Below are 22,253 nucleotides of genomic sequence, written 5' to 3'. Positions count from 1 at the left end.
ACACCCAAGCCTACACCTCCTGTCCTGGCTCCAACTTGGTGGCCCTGGGGGCCATGGCTGGGCTGGGTGCCTGGGTTTGGGGGGGGGGGGCAGGGGTGTTGGCCAGAGTTAGCATGGCGGTCACATTCATCTCCAGGCAAAGCTGAGAACAGACGGCCCCTGTGTCCCGGCGTTCTTGCTGCAACCTCACTCACTCTCCTCCCTCTCCAGTCCTCTCCTCCTTCTTCTCCTTCCTCTGTCTTCCCTCTCTGTTCTGTTCTTGTCCCTCTCTGCCTCCTCCACCTCCCCCTTCTCTCTGAGGAGCCCTGAAGGTCACTGCCACCCCCTATAATCTCTTTCCCCACTCCTAGTGCCAGAGGACCAAAATATTCTCCCTGCCAGTTCCTTTTCTTCATCCTTTTTCATCTGGCTCCATCCTCATGGTCAGTGAGGAAACCACCTGTTCAGTTACCCATCACTCTGTGCCTCAGTTTCCTCGTCCGTACAATGGAGATTGCAACAGTACCCACCTCCCAGGGTTTTGAGGATCTAAATGAATTAACATGAACAAAGTGTTTCAGGTCAGTGGCTGACGAGTAGTGACCATGTTGAAAAGTGTTAGTTAGCTCCTATCATTAGGTAGCCCCAATTCTCATGAGGGGTGGGAGGCAGAGGAGGCTAGTGGTTGCTCCCGAACTTAGGCCATGTTGTTCCCTCACCTTAGCGGCGGGCCACAAAGATGGGTTTTGTGGCTGCTAGCGTCAGATGCAGAAGGCTCAGCTGAGGGGAGTGGGGTTGGCTGGCAGTTCTAAGCAGATTACAAGTGCCCTACCCCACCCCCACTGCAGCTCCCTCCCACCTCAGAGGGAGGCTTCTCTTGGCTATGTAGACTGCCCCAAAGTAGGTTATTTGTTTCTTTCCTCCCCACTCCCCCTGAAGGAAATCAAAGACAGGCTTCAGCCTTCAAACTCCAGATTCCTGGGGCTTTCTTCACCATCCCTGACAGGAAGGAAGTGCTGTCACATATCTCTCCAAGATCCTTGTGCTGCCTGGTCCCTTGGGAGCAGTGCAGCGCCCCCAGGTCCCTCCGCCCCGGGCCTGAAGAGGTGCTGCGATGGGACAGGGGCCCCGAGTGCTCCTCTTCCTTTCCTTCCCCCATCCCCCACTCCCCCCCTCCACAAGAGCACATCTGGTTTGTGAATCTCTCTCATTCCAGCTTTCCGAGTTTGCCAGCTGCTGTTTCCTCTGCCGAGTTCAGGCCAAAAATGGGGGTGGGGACAGCTGGGGGGGGGGTGCAAAGTGAGGGCCAATGGAGGGGGGATCATGGCTGGGACATGGAGTGGAGGGGAGGTTGGAGTGGCCAACCAGTGACCTCACGGGGCTGTGAGTTCTGCCTTGAGGAGGAGTGGGGGCGTGGACTAAGTCCATGTGAAGGGGTGGGGGTGGCATGGGGGCCATTTCTGGGCTCCAAACGGCCCATCTGCTTCTCTAGTCCCATTCCAGCCCTTTCTACCCGCCCCCAGCCAGTCTCGGCTGGCCAGGGGAAGAGGACCGGTCTCCGGCATGCTAACTAGGCTGGCGGGCTGTTTCCCCGGGAAGACCTCACAGCTGGCCCAGTGGGGCAATGAACTCAGCATTATCCACCTCCTCAAGGGGCCTTTATTCCCTGCTCAGGGTGGGAGGTAGGGGAGGGGGACGCCGCGGGTGGGGGAGCCTGGCCAGGCCATCCTTGATGTGTTTCCTGAACTCGGCTCTCATCCTGGCCAGGGGCCTGGGTGCAGTCCCTTCTGCCAGAGATGGGGGTTAGGGAGGGAGGACATCGTCTCCATGTGGCCCTCCTCAGACTCTATCCCTTCCTGCTCAGAGCCCTGACATACTTTATTTATACTCTGTCTCAGCCCTGAGCTCATTCTGCCCTGCATTTGAGTTAGTTGTGTACAGCTGTCTTCCCAGGGGGACTGGGGCTCCCAAGGGGGCATCTCACTCCTCCTTGGCACCCCAGGCTGGTCTTCAGTGCATGCCAGCTGAATAGAGATGGAATTTACAACAGGCCAAGGAAAAGGCGATGATGGGCTGGGAGACTGGGAACCCAGCCCTGGGTGGGGATGAGGGAGAGCAGGGGACTTTTCTTCCCATGGAGGACATGGTGACGGGGTTGGAAGGAAAAGCTCCTGAGGATGTCTCCGTGGGAGCTGGGAGGCTGATGCGGACTGCCCTGGCTAAAAGCTTAGCGTTGGCTCAACTGGTTTGAGTCCGGGTTTGGTCACTTGCCTGCTATGTGACCCCACCTTTTCTGGGGCTTGGCTTCCTCATCTATGAATGATGGTATTAGTAGCACTACCTATTTTGTCATATTGTGGAGAGGATTAAATGAGATGATACATGGAAAGAATGGGCTGACTACAGTTCCCATGCATACTGAGCCCACAGTAAGAGTTAGTGTTACCATTCTTAATTCCTCCTTGGAGGATGAGGCAAGAAATCTAGGTGGGAGTAGAGGAAGGTGAAGAGGGGGTGAAGGACAGGGCAAAGAGGTCCTGGATGTAGTAACTCCACAGGTTAACTGGCCTGAAACCAGCTCCCAGTCACCCTTCTGCTGCGGCTCTTCAGTTGTGGCATCCTGAGCTGTCTTCTGTGCCTTTTATCTCAGACGACGTCTACTGAAAGCCCTCCTTGAGGTTTAACCAACAAGGGGAGCCGTGTCTTTAGAGAATGGAGGTGGAGGCAGGGCTCCCTACCCTGCCTTGCCTTTCTCTCCTATACTTCTGCTGATACAGTCTCTAAGTCATCACTGTGCCGAGGGCACCCCCCACCACTTCCTGTCTGGGGCCTGGCTGTTAGGAGTTGGAGATGGGCAGGGTGATGGGTTTCAGGGACCAGGAGTGCCACAGAGGGCGGACTGAGCAAAGAGGTTAGAAAAGAACAGCCCTTAGGTGCCTGGCTTGATTGGAAGAGCGTGGGATTCTTGATCTCAGGGTTGTGAGTTCAAGCCCCACATTGGGCTTAGAGCTCACTCAAAAATAAATAAATAAATAAATAAATAAACAAACAAACAAATAAATAAAGTGGCTCTCGGTTTCTAGGGGGAGGGAAAGGAAGATAAAGAGAAAAAATGTCAAAGGCCTAAGTCCTGATCTTTCACCATCACTCTCGGTCAACAAAACTGGGGCCGCTGGTGTCTGACCAGAGTAATGCAGAACAGCAAGGGCTTTGACCCTGAGAACTGGAGAGGCACACTGGACAGGCAGCATCTGGGGTGGATGAGCAGGCTGTAAGATACGTTTCCTGCATCCTTCGCCTTCCCCCCACCACAGGTACACGGTATTCTGGGAGTATCCCACAGCCGCCTGCCAACCTAGGTACCTGGACTGTAGCTCAGAGTCTGGGCCAGATGGGCTTGATGCTGGGGAAGGAGGAGGAGCTCTAGGGACTTTAAGGTCGTAGAGTTGCCCTCCACCTTTCATTGTTTTCTTTCCTTACTCCTAGCCCCTAAGACTTGTAGCCCCAAACAGTTTGCCTGCAGAGACCAGATCACCTGTATCTCCAAAGGCTGGCGGTGTGATGGTGAGAGGGACTGCCCGGACGGATCCGATGAGGCCCCTGAGATTTGTAAGTACTTTTTCTGATCCCTTCTCCTAAACGCCTTTTCCTTTTGGCTCAGGAAGTTTGGGATAAGGACGACTGATCTCTAGCCTGGTGTGGACCTTGCTCTGTGATTGTTTGTCTATGACACAGCTAAAACTATTCTCTCCCCCTCTTCAAAGTGCCCGGCACGGTGCATGATGTGCTCAGAATGACACATCCGATTGCTCCTTTAGCGGCTGTACCCCCAAGCCTGCCAGAGACTTTGTTGTCTGGGCTGACAGCTTTGCTGGAAGGAGAGAGCCCAGCTTCCCTTCCCTTCTTGCTCAGTCCTCTTCTTCCCACCTCTGAGACTTCTGACTCTTAATAAGTGCCCCCAGGTCTTGCCGGGCCCTCTTCCTGTCCTCAGGTTCCCAGGCCAAAGGCCACTGGCTCTTACTCAGTCTCTGTACCAGAAGCCCCACCCCTGTGCGTTTCCCGCCACCCCCGCCTTCCCCTGCCCCAGTAAGTGGTGTAATCAGAGGCAGCTGTTTAAACTGGGAGAAAGGTCCGCACCCAGCCTTTACCCTGCCAGTGGGGGGTGGAGGATTTGCTGGCGGGACCCCAGAGTGTTGGGCAGCTGGCAGAGTCCTGGGGTCTCCACCTTCAGCCTCTCGCTGCTTGGCCAATCGGGGCCAGGGTCTAGGAGACCCTGCATTCCTAGGTCTGTCCCTGTTCTCTCTCCCAGGTTTATCCTGCTCCAGCTCTATTCCCTGTCCTCTCCCTATACCCTCACCCACAATGGTCAGGAGTAATTTTAGGGCCAGAAAGGGAGCCAGTCGTTCTCTCTGTCTTTTCCCCATACCCTGCCCTTGAGGGGTAGAGTCGGGGATAGTCTTCAAGTGTTTCTATGGTGAGGGGAGTTCAGCCTGGAGATTCTTCTTGCCAGATACCACCTTTATGCCCTACTTTGTTTTACCCTGATGCTTGATGTGGGTGGGGGTGATGGTAACCACGCAGAAGGGCCCGATCTTTCTTCAGTTTGATGCAGACCCCACCTTAGACACATCCCCACATTGTTTGCACTCATGTACCCTCCCAGACGCATCAGGGGGGGCCCTGATGCATCCCTCCCCACCACCATCACCACCACACACACACACACACACACACACACACACACACGCACACACACACACACACACAGAGACCAGGTCACACGTCAGCACAGACACACTCTTATAGCAACACAGAGTCCACACTCTCAAACAAGGATGCAGAAGCCCAACCTCAGACAGACGCCCCCAGACACTCATAAAAATCCAGACTCACTCCTGAAGGACATGGAAATGCACAGACTGAGGCCAGAAGCACCAGCACAGACCAGCACGTACAGACACACCCTCACTCCACACTCCTCACTCCTCACCTCCTTCACCCGTGTACAGGTACTCCTCCCCAGGCATACATGGACAGATGGGCTCACACACAGATACTCTCTCACACACCCTGTCCAGGCATGGGAGCCAGGGTGCAGTGGTCTGTCTCCCAACACAGGGCTCAGCCAGCATCCTAACCTGCTTGGCCTCCTTAGGATTCCCTGAGGAGCTCTACCCTTCTCGCCCTGACCCATCTTCCTGGGCAACAAAGGAAGTACCAGAGACATCATCAGTGGGCCCCAACCCTTGATGCTTCCCAAATCCTTCCACTAGGCAGGCTGCTCTGGGATTGGGCATCTAGAGTGGTATCGTCCAACAGAAATATAACGTGAGCCACATATGCAATTTTGAAATTTTCTGGTAGCCACATTAAAAGAGGTAAGAGTAGGGGCACCTGGGTGGCTCAGTTGGTTAAGTGTCCGACTTCAGCTCAGGTCTGGTCTTGATCTCTCAGTCTGTGAGTTCGAGCCCCACGTTGGGCTCTGTGCTGACAGCTCAGAGCCTGGAGCCTGCTTTGGATTCTGTCTCTGTCTCTGTCTCTGTCTCTCTCTGCCCCTCCCCACTCATACTCTACCTCTCTCTCAAAAATAAATAAACATTAAAAAAAAAAAAAAAAAAAAAGAGGTAAGAGTAGTTAAGTGAAGTCAATTTTAATTTTATATTAACCAATGTATCTGAAATGTTATTATTTCTGTATATTAATCATATAATATTAGCAATGAGATCTTTTGCATTCTTTTTTGTGTATGTGGTATTAAGCCTTTATTTATTTTTTTTTTATTTTTTATATTTTTTGGTATTAAGTCTTTAATGCCAGGGGCGCCTGGGTGGCTCAGTTGGTTAAGTGTCCGACTCTTCATTTCAGCTCAGGTCACGATCCCTGGGTCATGGGATTGAGCCCTGTGTCGAGCTCCATGCTGAGCATGGAGCCTGCTTAGGATTCTTTCTCTCTCTGTTTGCCCATCTCCCCCACTCATGCTCCCTCTCTCTCAAAAAATAGAAAATAAATTAAATTAAAGAAAACTTAAGTCTTTAAAGCCAATGTAGTATTTTACAGTTTGAACTAGTCGCATTTCAGGTGCACAATAGCCACATATGGCTGTTTGAACTAGTTTGAACTAGTCGCATTTCAGGTGCACAATAGCCACATATGGCTGTTGCTATGTATCGGACAGTGCAACTTCGTCTGGCTTTCAGCCCCGGCTCTGTGCCCTAGGGAGCTTTGGGAAGAAAGTGTTCTTTAACATTTGAGCCTCTCTGCCATGGACTCTGCTTTCCTCGGCTCCTCAAAACCTTTCGCCTCTAAATCTCAGCCCGTCTCTTGAGTGCACTGTGTGGAGGTGTTGGGGTCCGTACGTATCGGGCATGTGGGGAGCGGACTCTGCTGAAGGCCTAGTTCTTCCCTCTGCCTGGCTGCTCCTGGGTGTGTGGCTACCTTTGGGAATGATGACAAAGGGCCCTAGGTGGGAAAATCTAACCAGCCCCTGAGACCTCCTGAGATCTAAGAAATGCGGGTATCTGAAACCCCAGTCTTGGTGTCCTCATCGCCTCTCCTGGCGAACAAGTGGGTAGACAGCCAGTCTCGCCACCTTGTTCATGCCAGGCTTCCCATCTGCCCCCAGGTCCACAGAGTAAGGCCCAGCGATGTCAGCCAAATGAACACAATTGCCTGGGCACCGAGATGTGTATTCTCATGTCCCGCCTCTGCAACGGAGTCCAGGACTGCGTGGATGGTTCGGATGAGGGGCCCCACTGCCGAGGTAAGGGCTCTTCCACTTCTCCTGCCCCAGATGGATGCAGTGAGTTCTCGGCCAGGCCTGTGATGGGTCTGGAGGCCCACCATCCGAGGACTGTCCTCACACCTTCAGTGGGGATGAGGCCTTGTCCTGCTCCCATGCACAGAGATGCCACCAGATAGCAGCCCAAATCAGTGGGCCTTTGAGTTTGGAGCTTGGTCAACAGCCCTGTGGGGATCAGTATGGGTGCTGGCCTGGACACTTCTCTTTGGCCGTGTGTGCTTGGCCAAGTCACTACCTCTCTCCAAATCCCAGTATCCCACCTGTAAAATGAGAGCTTTGCACTAGGTCAGTATTTTCATACCTTGTTGTTGTAGATAGTAGGGTCCTTTCTTCACATGGTTTCTTACATGCAACCTGAGTGTGAACAGGGAAAAAGAGATGCTGTGATTGAAGCTGGGGGTGGGGATGTGGAGTCTGGTTCACCTAATTCCCTGCCGATGCCCCAGAAGCCATCCCCCAGGAAATGCAGATCTTTGAGACACTCTGAAGCTGTTTGATGGGAGGTCATCCAGGCCGAGGAGGGAACGTTAGGATGATAGGTCCCTTCCCTGCTGTAGCTCAGGTCGCCAGCCCTGCCATTCTTCCCCCAAAGGCCCTGTGGGCCAGGGAGAGTCTGGGTCATGTGTGAGCAGCGGGGGAGGATTCCGTCGGTAAGGCAGAGACTCATACGTGCGAGGCAGGGAATAGGGAATAGTGACTTCTCCCTTCTACTGAGCTGAAGGTCTCCAGAGCTTGAGCAGGCCCCTGGGTGATGGTGGCGTCTGGGCCTGTACGCATGTCAGAAACATCTGCCTGTGGGAGGAGACACATCTGGATCCTGTTCACTGAGGGCAGGGAGTGTGGAGCAAGGGAGTTTGTGGAAGATTTTTATCCTTTCCTTGGGTTGATTTTGCATGTTTTTGTCTAGAGCTCCTGGGATGGGATGCAGAGCTTAGGCCTAGGGGCTGACTTGAATTACCATGCCCATCCCATCTTATCGAATGGTACATGTTCAAGTTTGCTTCCTTTTGAATACCTTGTCAGCATCAAAAACAACAAAGAACCTGGAGAACCTAGGGTCTGAACTCCCTTCTCTGATATGACAGAAGTTGGGCCTCCTTATCCTCCTGCCGCACATCCAAAAGAGAAATTCTTCTCTAGATTTTCCAAAACAAAAAATTACCCCCCCCCCCCCCCCCCCCGCTGATCTCCATCTTTTGTGGGGAAGGGCTGGACAGGCAGCACATTTGGGCTGTTGGGTGGAGGTGGGGAGGAGAAGAAATAACCAGGGACTGGCCCCCCAGTCCAGCTCCTCCTGGCAGGCTTAGTGCTTCTAAACATCTTAGCATCTCGGGCAGCTCTCTCTCCTAGGTGGGGGGGAAGTGGGGGTGTGAGGCCGCTGGACAAAGGGGTCTTTGTGGCCAGGCCGCCTGGCCCCACGCAAGGCCATTAATTGGGTCGCTGGTCTGGGGGGGCAGCTGCTCTCCCACCTCTTCCCCCTCCTGTCTCATTCCCTTCTGTCTCCCCTGTGGAAGTGGGTCAGCAGCAGGAGGAAAAGATTAGAGAAAGGTCCTGAGGGAACCAGTTTTGCTCCTCCTCTCATCTTCTACCTGGACCTCGGACCTTCTCTCTGAGGTCTCTAGGGCTTGAGGGATGGGCTGGAGAGGTGCTTCCAGACTAGAGCTGGGATCCTGAGGGGAGAGACCCCATCCCATGCCCACTCCTCACCCTCAGCCCCGAAGCCAGCATTGTGGTTCCTGGGCAGGGCAGATAAGAGGCATATGAAGAGAATGAGACTCACTGTCCTCGCTCCCTGTTGACCCCCACAACTGCCAGAGCCCCTCTTTCATGGAGACAGAGGGAGTCCAGAGCAGGAAGATGTGGATTCTAAGCCATAATTGGCTGTGGGACCTTGGGCCTGTCTTATAACCTCCCTGGGCCTCAGTTTCCTCACTTGCAAAATATGTCAGACGATTCCTAAGCCCCTTCCATCTCTGACACTACAAGCCTTGGAAGTGGTTTCTGAAGGGTTGGCAGGAGTCGGGGGAAGGTTATGGTCTGGGTGTGGCCGCCAGGTCTGGGGGCCTGAGTGCGTGTCGCCTGCCCCCACACAGAGCTCCAAGGACAGTGTTCTCAGCTGGGCTGCCAGCACCACTGTGTCCCCACACTCAACGGGCCCACCTGCTACTGCAACAATAGCTTTCAACTACAGGCAGATGGCAAGACCTGCAAAGGTATGTGAGTGTGTGTGCTTGTGTGCACATGTGCGTATGCTGGGGTGGGTACAGGTGGGGACGGGTGTGGGGACGGCCAGTGGGCCTGGCCGGGGTAGGAGAAGAATGAGACAGAAGGTACAAGAGAGGAGACACGATTACATGCCCTGCAGCCTGTGGGCATGACTGTGAGCCCTAACCACTTACTTCCACCAAATTCCACTAAATTCCTCTTAAAATTACATAGATCATATGTGAGTTTTCTTGTAAAAACATTAAAGCATTATAGATAAAAATCAAAGTCTCCTTCGACGAATCCTTTTCAGTTCTGCTCCCTTTTCCCTCTCTGGAGGTCAGCTGTGTTACCAGTTTGCTATCTCTCTCTCCAGTCCTTTTTCTGTACATCTCTCTTCCTGTATTCACAGATGATCTAACTGAAAGTATTGTTTATGTGCGTGCGCTCTTTTTCACATACATATCATACTGTACATACTTCTCTTCAGTTTTCTCAATAGGTTCTAGAGATTTTTCGATATTAATATGTAGGGAGGGGGGAGCGCCTGGGCGGCTCCGTTGGTTGAGTGACTGGCTCTTGATTTCGGTTCAGGTCACGATCTCATGGTTCCTGGGATCAAACCCTGCATCGGGTTCTGCGCTGACAGTGCAGAACCTGCTTAAGATTCTCTCTCTCCCTCTCTCTCTCTGACCCTCCCCCACGCTCTCTCGCTCTCTCTCAAAATAAATAAATAAGCATATAAAAATATATGTAGACATCTACCTCGTACTTTTATGTTTCTTTTTTTTTTTTTTTCAACGTTTATTTATTTTTGGGACAGAGAGAGACAGAGCATGAACGGGGGAGGGTCAGAGAGAGAGGGAGACACAGAATCGGAAACAGGCTCCAGGCTCTGAGCCATCAGCCCAGAGCCTGACGCGGGGCTCGAACTCACGGACCGCGAGATCGTGACCTGGCTGAAGTCGGGCGCTTAACCGACTGCGCCACCCAGGCGCCCCTACCTCGTACTTTTAGAAACCACTATGGAGTATGACTATTGATTACCACAGTTTACTTGGCAATCTCCCTATCGATGAGTAAGATGTTCCAGTTTCTCTCTGTCACAAACAGTGCACCTTTTCTGTTTTAAGATTTACCTCCCTGGAGTCTTTGCACAAATGCCACCTTCTCAGTGAGACCATCCCTAAAATCACAACCCACTGCCTACATTCCATATCCCCTTTCTCTGCTTAATATTTTCCCACAGCACCAGTCACTTTTCCACTGTATTATCACCTCTAACGTATAACTTACTTCTCTGTTTATCATGGAATGCCAATATTTCATTTATTATCAGAATTTAAGTTTCATGAGGGCAGCAGTTTGAATCTCTTTTATTCACGGATATATCTTCAGAGCCTAGGACAGTACCTGGCATATAGTAGATACTCAAGAAATCTTTTCTGAATGAATGGATGATGTGCATGCGTGTGGGTATTTCTCGAGGGTAGATTCCAAGTTCGGACTTGCTAGGTGATAAAGTTTGCACCTTTCCTGTTGTGGTAGATTCTGCCAAATCGCCCTCCGAAGAGGCTGTAGGGATGGACACCACCTTTGGATGGTGTCTGAGGGCACCCACTTCCCTGTCCTTATTACACTGGAGATGACCATGCTCTTGCCCTTTTCTTGGCAGACTTTGATGAGTGCTCAGTTTATGGCACCTGCAGCCAGCTGTGCACCAACACAGATGGCTCCTTTACATGTGGCTGTGTGGAAGGATACCTGCTGCAGCCAGACAACCGCTCCTGCAAGGCCAAGAATGGTAGGTGGGGTCACCTGTGGTCACAATGATAGGTGGCCTCCATGTTGCTCCCCGATGGGGAGTGGCCTGAGAGGTCCTAGAGCCCCTTGCTGCATCGACCCTTCTCTCCTCCACCTACAGAGCCAGTAGACCGGCCCCCTGTGCTGCTGATTGCCAACTCCCAGAACATCCTGGCCACGTACCTGAGTGGGGCCCAAGTGTCTACCATCACGCCCACTAGTACACGGCAGACCACAGCCATGGACTTCAGCTACACCAACGAGACTGTGTGTTGGGTGCATGTTGGGGACAGCGCTGCCCAGACACAGCTCAAGTGTGCCCGCATGCCCGGCCTGAAGGGCTTCGTGGATGAGCACACCATCAACATCTCCCTCAGTCTGCACCGTGAGTCGCCTGCTCCCAGCTTGGAGAGCAGGGGAAGGGAGGGAAGATGGGCAAGCTGGTGCCTGCCTAGGACAAAGGCAGTTAGAGGGGATGACCCCTGTCTGGGGCAGGAGTCTAAATAAGAAGGCCTTGCCTGAAGCTAAGGCAGGGGGCTGCACAAGATGACACCTACTTGGAGCAGGGACAGAGTTATGGCTATGCTCCCTTCCTTCTTTCTGAGCTCCAGATGGCTCCTGATTTTGGCCCAGGGCTGAGGAAGAGGGCTAAGGAGGCACTGAATGGTCAATCTCCAGAGACAAGGGACTGTCCCTTCTCAGAGAGACAAGTGTTGATTAGACCACAGAGGGGCTTTCCCATGCAGCAGGAGTCAGGGCAAGGGAAAGAAAGGCCTGGAGCCTTGAGGGAAGCTTGCTAAGTTAGGACTGAGTGCAAAGAGGTCAGGGCTTGGCTGGGTTTGTCTCCATGTTCCATTATTTTCCTTGGGGGCATGGCCAGAATGGACCCACGGCTGCAGGGTGAGTGTGGGGGTCCTGAGGCTGTTTTGGGGACAGCTTTGTGGCAGTGAATGAGACTATAGGAGAAGCAGTGAGCCCTGGGGCCACAGGAGTGTTTTAAGACCTCCTGGATGTTCCCATTCAAACTCCTTCCCGGGGCTGTACCTTGCTGTCTTAGGGGTGGAAGACAGGGTGTACCTAGGGATGGGGCCAGGGCATAGATCCACTGCCTGGAGCAGCCCCACTCCTCTCAGATGCTGTTACATAAACAAACAAAACATCTGGCACCATCACATTTCCAGGAAATGCACCACAGGGCTGAGGGGGAAGATCTGGCCTGTGGTTGATCTGACCCCCGGGAGGGAGGGTAACTTGATCTGTGATCTTGAATAAATCAGAATTCCCTGTCCCTGCTTTGATTTCCTAATCCACATCATGGGTATGAGCTTGCCTGTCCAGATCAGATAAACTGAACTGAAAGCCAGAGGTAAGTCACAAGCTTTAGGATGGTGAACCTTGGGCCTCGTAGATCTTTAAGTTCCTTCATTGTGTCCCCATATGATGATCCCCACAGAAGACAGAGATCCTCGGAGGATGTATGGGCTTAGCTGTGGGGTAGCAGGGGTTCCTGAGAGCCCTCGCCCTCTGTGGCCTCATCGTATGGTCCACACCTTGTCTCCAGCTCCTCCAGAGCATCCCAGTGATGTCCTTGGGCTGTTGGTCACCAAGGCTCACCTGTGATCAGACTCGTCTTCCTTGGAATGCTGGCTGGGGGCTGCCACACGTGGTTGGCTGAACTCTTGAGGGGTGGGCAGATCAGGGAACCCTATGGCAGATAGGGTAGCACAGGGTGAGACCCCATGAGACGGCTGCCCTCTCCCTGCTCCTTGTTGACAGCCCCACCCAACAGGCCTGTCTGGGCAAACAGCTCTGGCAGCTCCCTCCCTGGCCCTGCCTCCGGGCCAGACGATGGGCTCGTGGGTAGGCGGCTGGCGAGGGTGCCCTGATGGGAAACTTCTCCACTTTTGCTCTGGCCTGGCCCCCTCTCCTGCTTTCCTTCCAAAGTGAAGCAGGAAATAAGCTCAGGCGGGTACCCCTCCCTTGGCAAATAGAACCTTGCCTCCCGGTCTGTTGGATTCACTGGGCCCCCTGGGGCAGAGTCCAGGAGGCAGGAGGAGACCAAGGTTCCGGGGAGAAATGCTAGTGGGGTGGATGAGTGGGTTCCTGTGGCCCCAGCCTCTGTCCCTCCTCCCTGCCCTGCCCCCACCCCACGCTCCATGCCGCCTGAATGTCTGGCTGTCACCCTGAGGATGGTTGTTTTGCTCTCATCCCACAGACTAATTATGGGCCCTGAGATGAGGATGTCGGAAGTGTCTCTCCCCTAGCACCCTCCCCCATCTCTAGTTCAGCCCCTTCCCAGGAGAGGCTGGGTGCCCTGTCCTGGTGTGCGGGTGGCTGTCCCAGGCACTCACCTGTGCAGTGGGCTGCTGGCCTGTAATTAGCTCCCCAAGGGGGATGAAGAAGAAAGGCTCCTGCTTTCTCCTGCTTTCTCTCTGCCCCCTGGGGGAGCTCTCCCTGCAATCATCCCATTCCTGGCTAGGACCATGACCTCCATTGCATCCCTGGGAGGGAGCCCCATGCAGGAGGGAGGAGTCTGACAATTGAGAGGTGCTGGGGCCCAGAGACCAAGACGCAGAGAGGCGGAGAGAAGCCTGCTTGCTGCTGTGGGAAGAAGGGGGAGCCTGCCCCAGAGAAAACTCTGGGAACAGAAATAGAATAGAAAAAAGGAAGGACGCCAGGAAGTGAGCCTGTTTCACATGGGTCCTAGGGCTTGTGTGTTGCAGACCTGCTCTGAGTCCTGAGAGGCCTCAGAGGGCCGCTCCCAGAGCCCTGCCATGCTCAGGGGTTGGTGCAGCTTCCAGGAGAGGCTCCGTGGAGCCGGCTGGGGATCGAAGCTCCTGCTTTTTCCTGTCTTGATCCCAGCTCCTTCCCTCTGTTTCTGCCCAAGAGTTAGGGGACACTGTCTTACCAATGTCCTCACACGTTCCGGAAGGTGTATGTGCGTGCGTGCGCATGCGTGTGAGTGTGTGTGCGCGCGCCGTGCGCGCTTTCCTCCCTTAACTGAGCCCAGGCTGCCAGTGCTCCTTCCCCTGTCTGTGACTATCACTGGCTTGGATTGGGGGGCCTTGGGGGCTGAGTCCTCACCTCTTCCTTTCCCTCCTGGGATATAATTCCAGGACACATCCTCCCCTCTGCCACTGTCCCAGCAGCATGGGGAGGTCTCTGTGGATTCTGATTCTGTGACTGGAGAACATGGTGGTGAGAGCTGGAAGATCCTTAGGGAGGACCAAGGCTGGCCCCTCAGTTTTTAATACTGCCTTTCCCAAAGCAGGCTGCCTTGATTTTAGGTTATACATGGATGTGCATTTTTTATCATTAATTTTTATTTTTATTTATTTATTTTTTTTTTTTAATTTTTTTTTTTCAACGTTTATTTATTTTTGGGACAGAGAGAGACAGAGCATGAACGGGGGAGGGGCAGAGAGAGAGGGAGACACAGAATCGGAAACAGACTCCAGGCTCCGAGCCATCAGCCCAGAGCCTGACGCGGGGCTCGAACTCACAGAGCGCGAGATCGTGACCTGGCTGAAGTCGGACGCTTAACCGACTGCGCCACCCAGGCGCCCAATTTTTATTTTTTAATACCTATTAGGAAACTCCTGTAACTAGTATATCAAATCTGTGATTTCATAGATTGCTTAGGATATAGCAAAATAAGAAAAATGAGTTGACTTAAAGAAACAGTAGGTAAATGATAGTGCAGGCTGTACATCACCTTGGCAAGCATTTCGAAAGTGATACACAAAATTAAAAAAAAAAAAAAGAAAAAGAAAACGGGGCGCCTGGGTGGCGCAGTCGGTTAAGCGTCCGACTTCAGCCAGGTCACGATCTCGCGGTCCGTGAGTTCGAGCCCCGCGTCAGGCTCTGGGCTGATGGCTCGGAGCCTGGAGCCTGTTTCCGATTCTGTGTCTCCCTCTCTCTCTGCCCCTCCCCCGTTCATGCTCTGTCTCTCTCTGTCCCAAAAATAAATAAACGTTGAAAAAAAATTAAAAAAAAAAAAAAAAAAAAAGGAAAGTGATACACAAAAGACCGAAGTTCTAGAAACTGAGACCCACAGGGGTCGGTTGGCCTGGTAGTACCAGAGCCAGGCCTGGTTTGCCCATTCTGCCCCTCACCTCTGTCCACGCTCTCAAGGAAACTTAAACTCTGCCCAGCCCCCTGCTGGCTGCCCCTGGGCAGGGCTGAAAGTCAGGTCTGCTGACCCAACCCACCCCCAGCCCTGCATTGCCTTGGCTGTGTTCCTCTGACCTGTCTTCCAGTAGCTTTGGGTATGTTTCCACTGTAGAAAGAATGAGGGCAGACTGCAGGACTGGGGCCCTGGGAAGGGGGGTGTGTGTGGTGAGGGGAAGTTCTGACGCTGTGCATGGAGGCCTTCAGGAAAATAAGTTTTGTGTATGAGGGGATGCTCTGGAGGTGCCCTCAGGGGTCCTGGGGTTTCTTCCCTGCACCATCCGCATGGGGAAGGAGGAGGTAGGAATAAACGGCCCCCTAGGCTGCAGGCAGCAAGGTTGCGAAATGTGGCCCCAAGTCCAGCTGGCCAGTTTCACTTATCCCTCCCTCTTTCTTTGTGTGCGTGTGTGTGTATGTGTGTGGTTAAAATCACAACAGGAAATGGGTAGTGATGTGTCTAGAGGGAAGGCAGAGAGGGGGCAGAGAGTAACCCCCCTGCATCTGTGATGAACTGTCTTCCCCGGCTGGAAGGGGAGCTGTCTTTCCACTGAACTGGGCAGCCTGGGCCCTCTCAGCCTCCCAGTCTATGCCTATGGAATACTTCCAGATTTCATATATGAAAGCCAGCCACCACCACCCTCTTCCTTGGCCTTCCTCACCCACAGGGTGTCAGAATCCTGGGGGGCGGGGGCTCCTGCCAGCACACTCTTTGGCCTTGGGCCACCCGCATCCTGGTGCTTTTGCTTCCCATTCCCGTCCTGAGTTTCTTAATCATTTCACAGCCCTGCTCTCCTCTCCCTGGCGAGGCCAGCCCCACGTCTCCTCTCCGTCTCAGTCTCCCGGCTCAGCTCCAGCCTGTCCTCTCCTCCCCCGCTGTCTCCTTGAAGTTGCCTCTCCACCCAGCCTGCTCCCTAACCCCCCCCTTCCCTGTTTTCAAGCCACAGGAAGTAACTTAAGCAAGAAAGATGTGTTTTAGAGCCCAGCAAGGATTTCTCAATAGTGGGAAGATCCTGGTTCTGATTCTGAATCAGAGCTGCAGAATTTAGGCATCTCTTCTCTGGGACCAGCACCGACTGCCTTTGTGGACCTGGGCCAGGCAGGGGAAGGAGCAGAGCAGAAACCCCAGGCGGGTACAAGTGGGGCAGGAAGGGAGCCCAGGGGACAGAGGTGATGTGATGTGGCTGAGCCAGGGCCTCTCTGGGAACAAGAGGAGCTAAAGTCAGGGCTCGGCAGGAAACAGGAGCATGAGACATGCCATTTGGCAAAGCTCCTGCCAGACCTGCCTGGCGGTCTTTTACCTGCTTGCAAAAACCCCAGACTCCTGATCCTCTCCCCCAGCCCTCCCTCTCCCCACTCAGGGCGAGATCCCCAAGTGGCTCTGAGAAGCGGGAGGATTACCAGACAGATGTGTTCTCCCACCATCGTGGGGGCGTCCCAAAGCCAGAGAAGGAGGATCCTGGCAGTCGAAGGAAAGGGAAAAAGTGATGTCCCAGTTCTAGGACAACAGCGTGAGGAGTCAGTACTCAACAAATATTTGTTGAATGAATCAGTATATGTGTGTCAGACGCCGGGGACAGAGATGAAAGACAGCACCCTGCCCTCACAATATTTGTAGTCAGGTAAACAGACTGTGATGAAAGGACTTACTGGGCCATACAGGCACCTGAAATACAGAAATCTTTCTTCTGGGGGCCTGAGCTGAGTCTTGAAGAATAGTAGGTGTTAGCCCCAAACTGCGCACCTGGAGGGCCCGCCGTTAGTCAGGAGGCCACAGAGTTCTAGCTGGAGGCACAGATGGTAACTGGGTGGACAAGGTAGGGAAGAATGGGGTTGAGGTGAGGGAGGATCGTGGTATGAACAGCTCCCACTTATAGAGTGTTAATTATGTGCCAGGCCCTGTGCTAAGTGCTATTAATACACCGTCCCATTTTACAGATGAGCAAACTGAGACTCAGACATTAAGTAACTTTCCCATAATCCCACAGTTGGAAGATGATAGAACCAGGATTCGAGCCCAGGCTGTCAGTGTCTAGAGCCTGGCTGGGCCCAGGGTGGAGCAGAGTGACGGGAGAGGTGGGGAGTTTCCTGGAATAAGGACCAGAATGCGTGTGTCCACTGGGGATGTGGTTAAAGTGGAAGTGGGATTCATCCTCCCTCATCCACAGGCCTCATGACCTGTCCTACAATCTTTGGGTATGTGGATGCATTGGGGGATATTTCCTCACGGCAGGGAGGCGCCCTTCCTCCCCCAGATTTGTTTTAGGGAGAGTGACTGGAGTCCTGTAGCTGAAGCCAGGGTCTTCTTAGTAATGGGGTGGGCTGTTGTTTTTGGGAAAGCAACCACTGTTTAGGGAAATAACTCTTGAACAATGTGAATGGTAGAGAAGTTGAGAAAAATTGGACTTATAGGGGATGCAGAGTGCTGAGCATTGGGGTGGGGGAGTGCAGGGAGGGCTCGTCAGTTATAAACACACACCCCTGGTCTATTCTGGAGCCTGGAAGTGAAAGTCTTTAATGACATTACTGGCAAGCTGTGGTCTGTCCTCTTGACTATCCCATCCCCCTCCCAGCTTCCTAGCCTCCTTCTGTAAGCTGGAATTCCCAACTTCTTGGCCCCCAGAACATCCCCAGACCCTTTCCACAACATAGCATTCCTCTCCTTGGGTTTACTTGAGGTTCTCCTGTCTTCAGGATTTGGGGCCTTTGGCCAGAGCCCCTTGGAGGGTGCTCTGGGGTGGCTCAGCCCTGAGAAGCCTGGGCTGCAGGGGACAGTTGCCCTCTGAATGTGTGGGGCCAGAACATTCAGGTCCTCTAGGGTGAAACCCAGGACTCAACTCCCCCCCCACCCCCTCATGCCGTGAGACAGGGCAATGGCCCAGATACTGCCTGTAGGGGAGCCCGGGAGGGAAGGTTCCCTCTCCCAATCTGAGCCCATCTGTCTACACTGGCCTTAGGTATGAGTGGCCAAGTGCGTGCGTGTGTGTGTGTGTGTGTGTGTGTGTGTGTGTGTGTGAAGATGTGTGCATGTGTGTGAGTGTGTGTGGTTGGGCGGGCAGAGGAATCTGGACTTTAGGAGAGGGGAAAATAATGTGGTGGAGGGGGGTTGGATAACAAAGGATTTTTTTGCTTGCGACTAATAGTCTCCAGCTGCAAAAATACCAAAGTGGAGGCAAGGCCGGGCTGGGGACTCCCGTTCTTGCCAACTCCTCACCGGCCTGCTGAGTGGGGCCGTGTCTGGCCTTTGGGAGGTGGAAGGAGAGACCGGCCAAGGGTAAATAATCTAGAGCAAGGACGATCCTTCTGCCTTCCTTCCCGGAATTGGCAGGGAACCCAGGCCAGGAGGGAGGCTCGAAGGTCAAACACTTCCTGGGGCTAAGGGGGTGATTTGTAGCTGCACCTGGGATGGGGGGGGGGCATCTGATCTCTTCAGATTTCTTCCTCCCCCCTTCTCGCTGAGGGAAGGGTGGATGGGGAGCAGGGGCAGGGTGTTGCCAGCCTGGAGCTGGGCAGTGACTCAGGGAAGCCTCAGGAAGTTAGAGAGGAGGACGCAGCTGCACCAGCTGGTGCTGGGAAACCAGCTTCCAATGATGAAGTTCCTCTGCATGCCAGCAGCCCCCCGCTGTGCCCACCAAGTAAAGGGCACGAAGCCCTATTTGCCTTTCAACCTGTTTGCCTTCCAACCTACTTGCCTGCTGGCTGCCTGGTGCTGCGGCAGGTCTCCCCCCCCGTTGCCCCCCCCCCACACACACTCTGGTTTGGGACTTTGGGTTTCCTTTGGAGGCAGCCCAGCAGCATTCATTTTAATCTGTTTTCTCCATGGTAACAGTGTGTGGAGCAGCGTGATTGCCTTATCCCAGCACTGGGCCCTCTTCCTACATGGCCTGGGACCCACACTTCCAGGCTGCTCTGCCCCTCTCTTCTACTGTCGTCAGGGTGCTAGGAACCCAGGGGAGAGAGTGGTTGGGTTTGGGGGTGCATCAGCAACCACAGGGACAATGCCTCATCCCTGTGACTTCTTTCTCCAGTCACCCTGAAGTGGGGTTTAACGGGGGGACCTGAAAAGGAAACTAGTTTGATGAGAACCTCAAATTGGCTCCTTCCCTTCCTCCCCGGCCTAAGTCCTGTGACTGTGAGTCAGTGTCAGGGCCTAGCCAAGTTCCTTGGGAGCCATGTTCCTGTTCCCTTTGCCCCCCACCCCCACCCACTGTCAGGAAATAGCCTCTGAATCCCTGTGGGGAGAGGGAAGGATTAGGGAAGAGTTGAGCAGAGCACCTAGTCATTATACCTATAGCTCTGTGGGGATAGAATAACCCCTACTGGGTTTGAGTGTGGGTAGCGTGTGGGGGTAAGGTTCAGCCAAAGGCAGGTGGTCCAAAGGTCTCTTTATTTACTGAAATTGGTAAAGGTGGAGTGCAAGGCAGGAGTCCTGAGGAGTCACTGTCTTAGGAGATCCCTAGTCTGCAAGAAGCATCACCTCTGGTGGTGGTAGTTGAAGGGGACAAGTAAGTAAATGGATGGGAGCCAGTGGGTCCTGGAGAGGAGGTGCCTAGAAGAGACCAGCAGGGGTCCCTGTCTCCAGACTTCCAGCCTCCAGACTTCCCACTGCCCTTGCTCCACCCCTACCCTCTTCAGTCCTTTTTAGCCTCTTCCATCGCCTCCAGAGATGGCATAGACTAAGTGTGGGCACCTGGTGTCCATCCTCCTCCCCTACTCACCTTTCTGAAGCTCCCCTTCTTTCTGAACCATGCCTCAGTTTACCTTCAGAGTCCTTTTATGGCCTTCCTCCTATGTTCTCTGTCCTCCAGCCCTATAGCTTATTCTCTGCTCCTTCCTACCCTCCCTAAGACATGAGGAAATTGAGCAATAGGGACATTGAAGAAACGGGAACAGGAGTGAGTAGAGGAAGTTTGGCCTATGTCACTGATTCCAACCTTTTGACACCGTGGGCCTTCCCTTTTCCATCTCTATGGGTGCCATATTTTGACATACTTTTCTCTCAGATTGCATTTATTGATGGTGTGCCCTGCTTTTCCATTTTTAAGAGTCATGGAACATGTACAGTGTTTGGTCAGTGCCCTGGCTAGCATGAGATACCCTGACTTACCATATAAAATTGATGAAAGTCCAGCCAACATCGAAGATGTGTGATATTTTGTTAGCCTGAGTGCTGGTATCTCAAGTAAAAGCATATTTAAAAATACTGGATGAGCCAGTGGACCTGTCTTCAATGCCTTTCGGTACCTCAAGAAGATGGTCCTGCTCAAGGAAGGTCTAGAGTTCAGGAAGCTTGTCCATCAACTAACCAGCCAACGCATACCTAGTGCCCCCTGTGTGCTGGCCTTGAACTCCGTGTGCAGAGCAGGGTTCTGTGGGAGGATACTCAGACACTTCACTTTGGAGAGGCCAAATAGGTAGAAAGATGGCAAAGAATACAAGGCAAAATTGTGCCCTTGCCGTTAACTCCTATAGGAGGAGCTCAGAGAGGAGAGACAGCTGTCACCTACATGGTGAAGGAGGTCGTCCCAGAGGAGGTGGGCTTCCGGGGGTGGGTTCTGCACCAACAAGGGGTGGCCCTGTCTAGAGGTGGGCCTCCCCCCATAGCTCTTTCACTCACACTTTTCAGATGTGGAACAGATGGCCATCGACTGGCTGACAGGCAACTTCTACTTTGTGGATGACATCGACGATAGGATCTTTGTCTGCAACCGAAACGGGGACACGTGTGTCACTTTGCTGGACCTGGAGCTCTACAACCCCAAGGGCATTGCCCTGGACCCTGCCATGGGGTGAGGGGCGGGCAGAGGATGTGGTGGAAGGGAGAGCGTTCAATGTCCACAACGCAGCTAACGTGCCCTCTGCCCGCAGGAAGGTGTTCTTCACTGACTATGGGCAGATCCCAAAGGTGGAGCGCTGCGACATGGATGGGCAGAACCGCACCAAGCTGGTCGATAGCAAGATTGTGTTTCCTCACGGCATCACGCTGGACCTGGTCAGCCGCCTTGTCTACTGGGCTGACGCCTACCTGGACTATATAGAGGTGGTAGACTACGAGGGCAAGGGCCGGCAGACCATCATCCAGGGCATTCTGGTGAGGCGGAAGCTGTTGCAGGGGAGCCATTCTCTAGGCCTCCCAGTGAGAGGGAGGACAGTGTGGGACAGTCTCTCTGGTGGGAAGCAGGGTGGACATGGAGAGGATGTGGCTTCTACTCTGGTGGAAACAGTCATTTTAGATACACCTTTTACTTCCCTTTTCTCACTTGATCCTTGCAATGACCCCTGGGAGGTAGGTGGGCCAGTGTCTTAGTTCACTTTTGGTGGATGAAAAAAAAGCAGGGTTCAAAGAGGTTAAGTGATTTGCCTGAGATTACACAGTTGAGAAAGAACGCTGGAACCTAGTCTAGAAGCCTTTCCAACTCAGAGGTGGCACCTCCAATCTGGGATCATTAGGGTGACCAACCATCCCTGTTTGTCCAGGACTGTCCCAGTGTTAGCCTGGGAAGTCCCACAAACCAGCAAATCCCTTTGTCTTGGACAAGTTGGACAGTCAATTACCTTGGATAAGTTATGTGGGTAGCGAGGGCTGTTACCAGGCATCATTGAGGCAAGTCTGCCCTCTCAACTTCCTAAAGCTGGGGGCTGGGGAATGTTTTCTGTGGACAGAGTTTAGGGCCCAACTCTACTTCAGTCCAAAATCATTCCATCATCTACTGTATGCCTAAATCTCTGGGGAACATTGTTCCTGCCCCCAAGGGGTTTGAGCAGAGTAGATGGGGTAAGTCCATAAATCACCAGACAGGGGATAATAGCCAGAGAGATGGAATGTGAAGGGAAAGCCTGTGTCTGGTTAGAAGATCCCAGAAATTCTACAAAGAAACGCTCTTTGAAGGATAAGTGGGATTTTGACAAGCAAAGATCTCAAAAGCAAGAAAATCCAACCAGAGGATACAGGAGTAAAACATGGAGTTAGACAACCATGGAATGAATTTGGGAGTGTGAATAATGAAATCTGGATGGGAAGCCAAGGAGCATTCCAGGGTCAGAGGGAGGGTTCCTTTCTCCTCTCACGTTGACCATTCCTGCTTGCCCATCTCAGATTGAGCATCTGTATGGCCTGACCGTGTTTGAGAATTATCTCTATGCCACCAACTCGGACAACGCCAATGCCCAGCAGAAGACGAGCGTGATCCGAGTGAATCGATTCAACAGCACTGACTACCAGGTCGTCACCCGTGTGGACAAGGGTGGTGCCCTCCATATCTACCACCAGCGGCGTCAGCCCCGAGGTGAGTGGGGCTCT

The 22,253-nt window shown here is 53.2% G+C and overlaps 1 protein-coding gene across 1 annotated transcript in view; it reads left to right on the top strand.

Moving 5' to 3' along the window:
* LRP1 (LDL receptor related protein 1) overlaps nucleotides 1-22,253 on the top strand; it is an 82,354-nt gene that overhangs the window by 5,389 nt on the left and 54,712 nt on the right. Inside the window, exons 2-9 of the mRNA XM_040490431.1 lie at nucleotides 3,466-3,588; nucleotides 6,602-6,739; nucleotides 8,872-8,991; nucleotides 10,659-10,787; nucleotides 10,908-11,171; nucleotides 20,580-20,742; nucleotides 20,822-21,044; nucleotides 22,050-22,239. Coding sequence (XP_040346365.1) covers nucleotides 3,466-3,588; nucleotides 6,602-6,739; nucleotides 8,872-8,991; nucleotides 10,659-10,787; nucleotides 10,908-11,171; nucleotides 20,580-20,742; nucleotides 20,822-21,044; nucleotides 22,050-22,239 — 1,350 coding nt within the window. The remainder of the gene's footprint in view (nucleotides 1-3,465; nucleotides 3,589-6,601; nucleotides 6,740-8,871; nucleotides 8,992-10,658; nucleotides 10,788-10,907; nucleotides 11,172-20,579; nucleotides 20,743-20,821; nucleotides 21,045-22,049; nucleotides 22,240-22,253) is intronic.

The sequence above is a fragment of the Herpailurus yagouaroundi genome, unplaced genomic scaffold, assembly GCF_014898765.1.
Source record: "Herpailurus yagouaroundi ecotype Mexico unplaced genomic scaffold, PumYag 182, whole genome shotgun sequence".
Lineage (NCBI taxonomy): Eukaryota > Metazoa > Chordata > Mammalia > Carnivora > Felidae > Herpailurus > Herpailurus yagouaroundi.
This window is presented reverse-complemented; position numbering and strand designations above follow the sequence as displayed.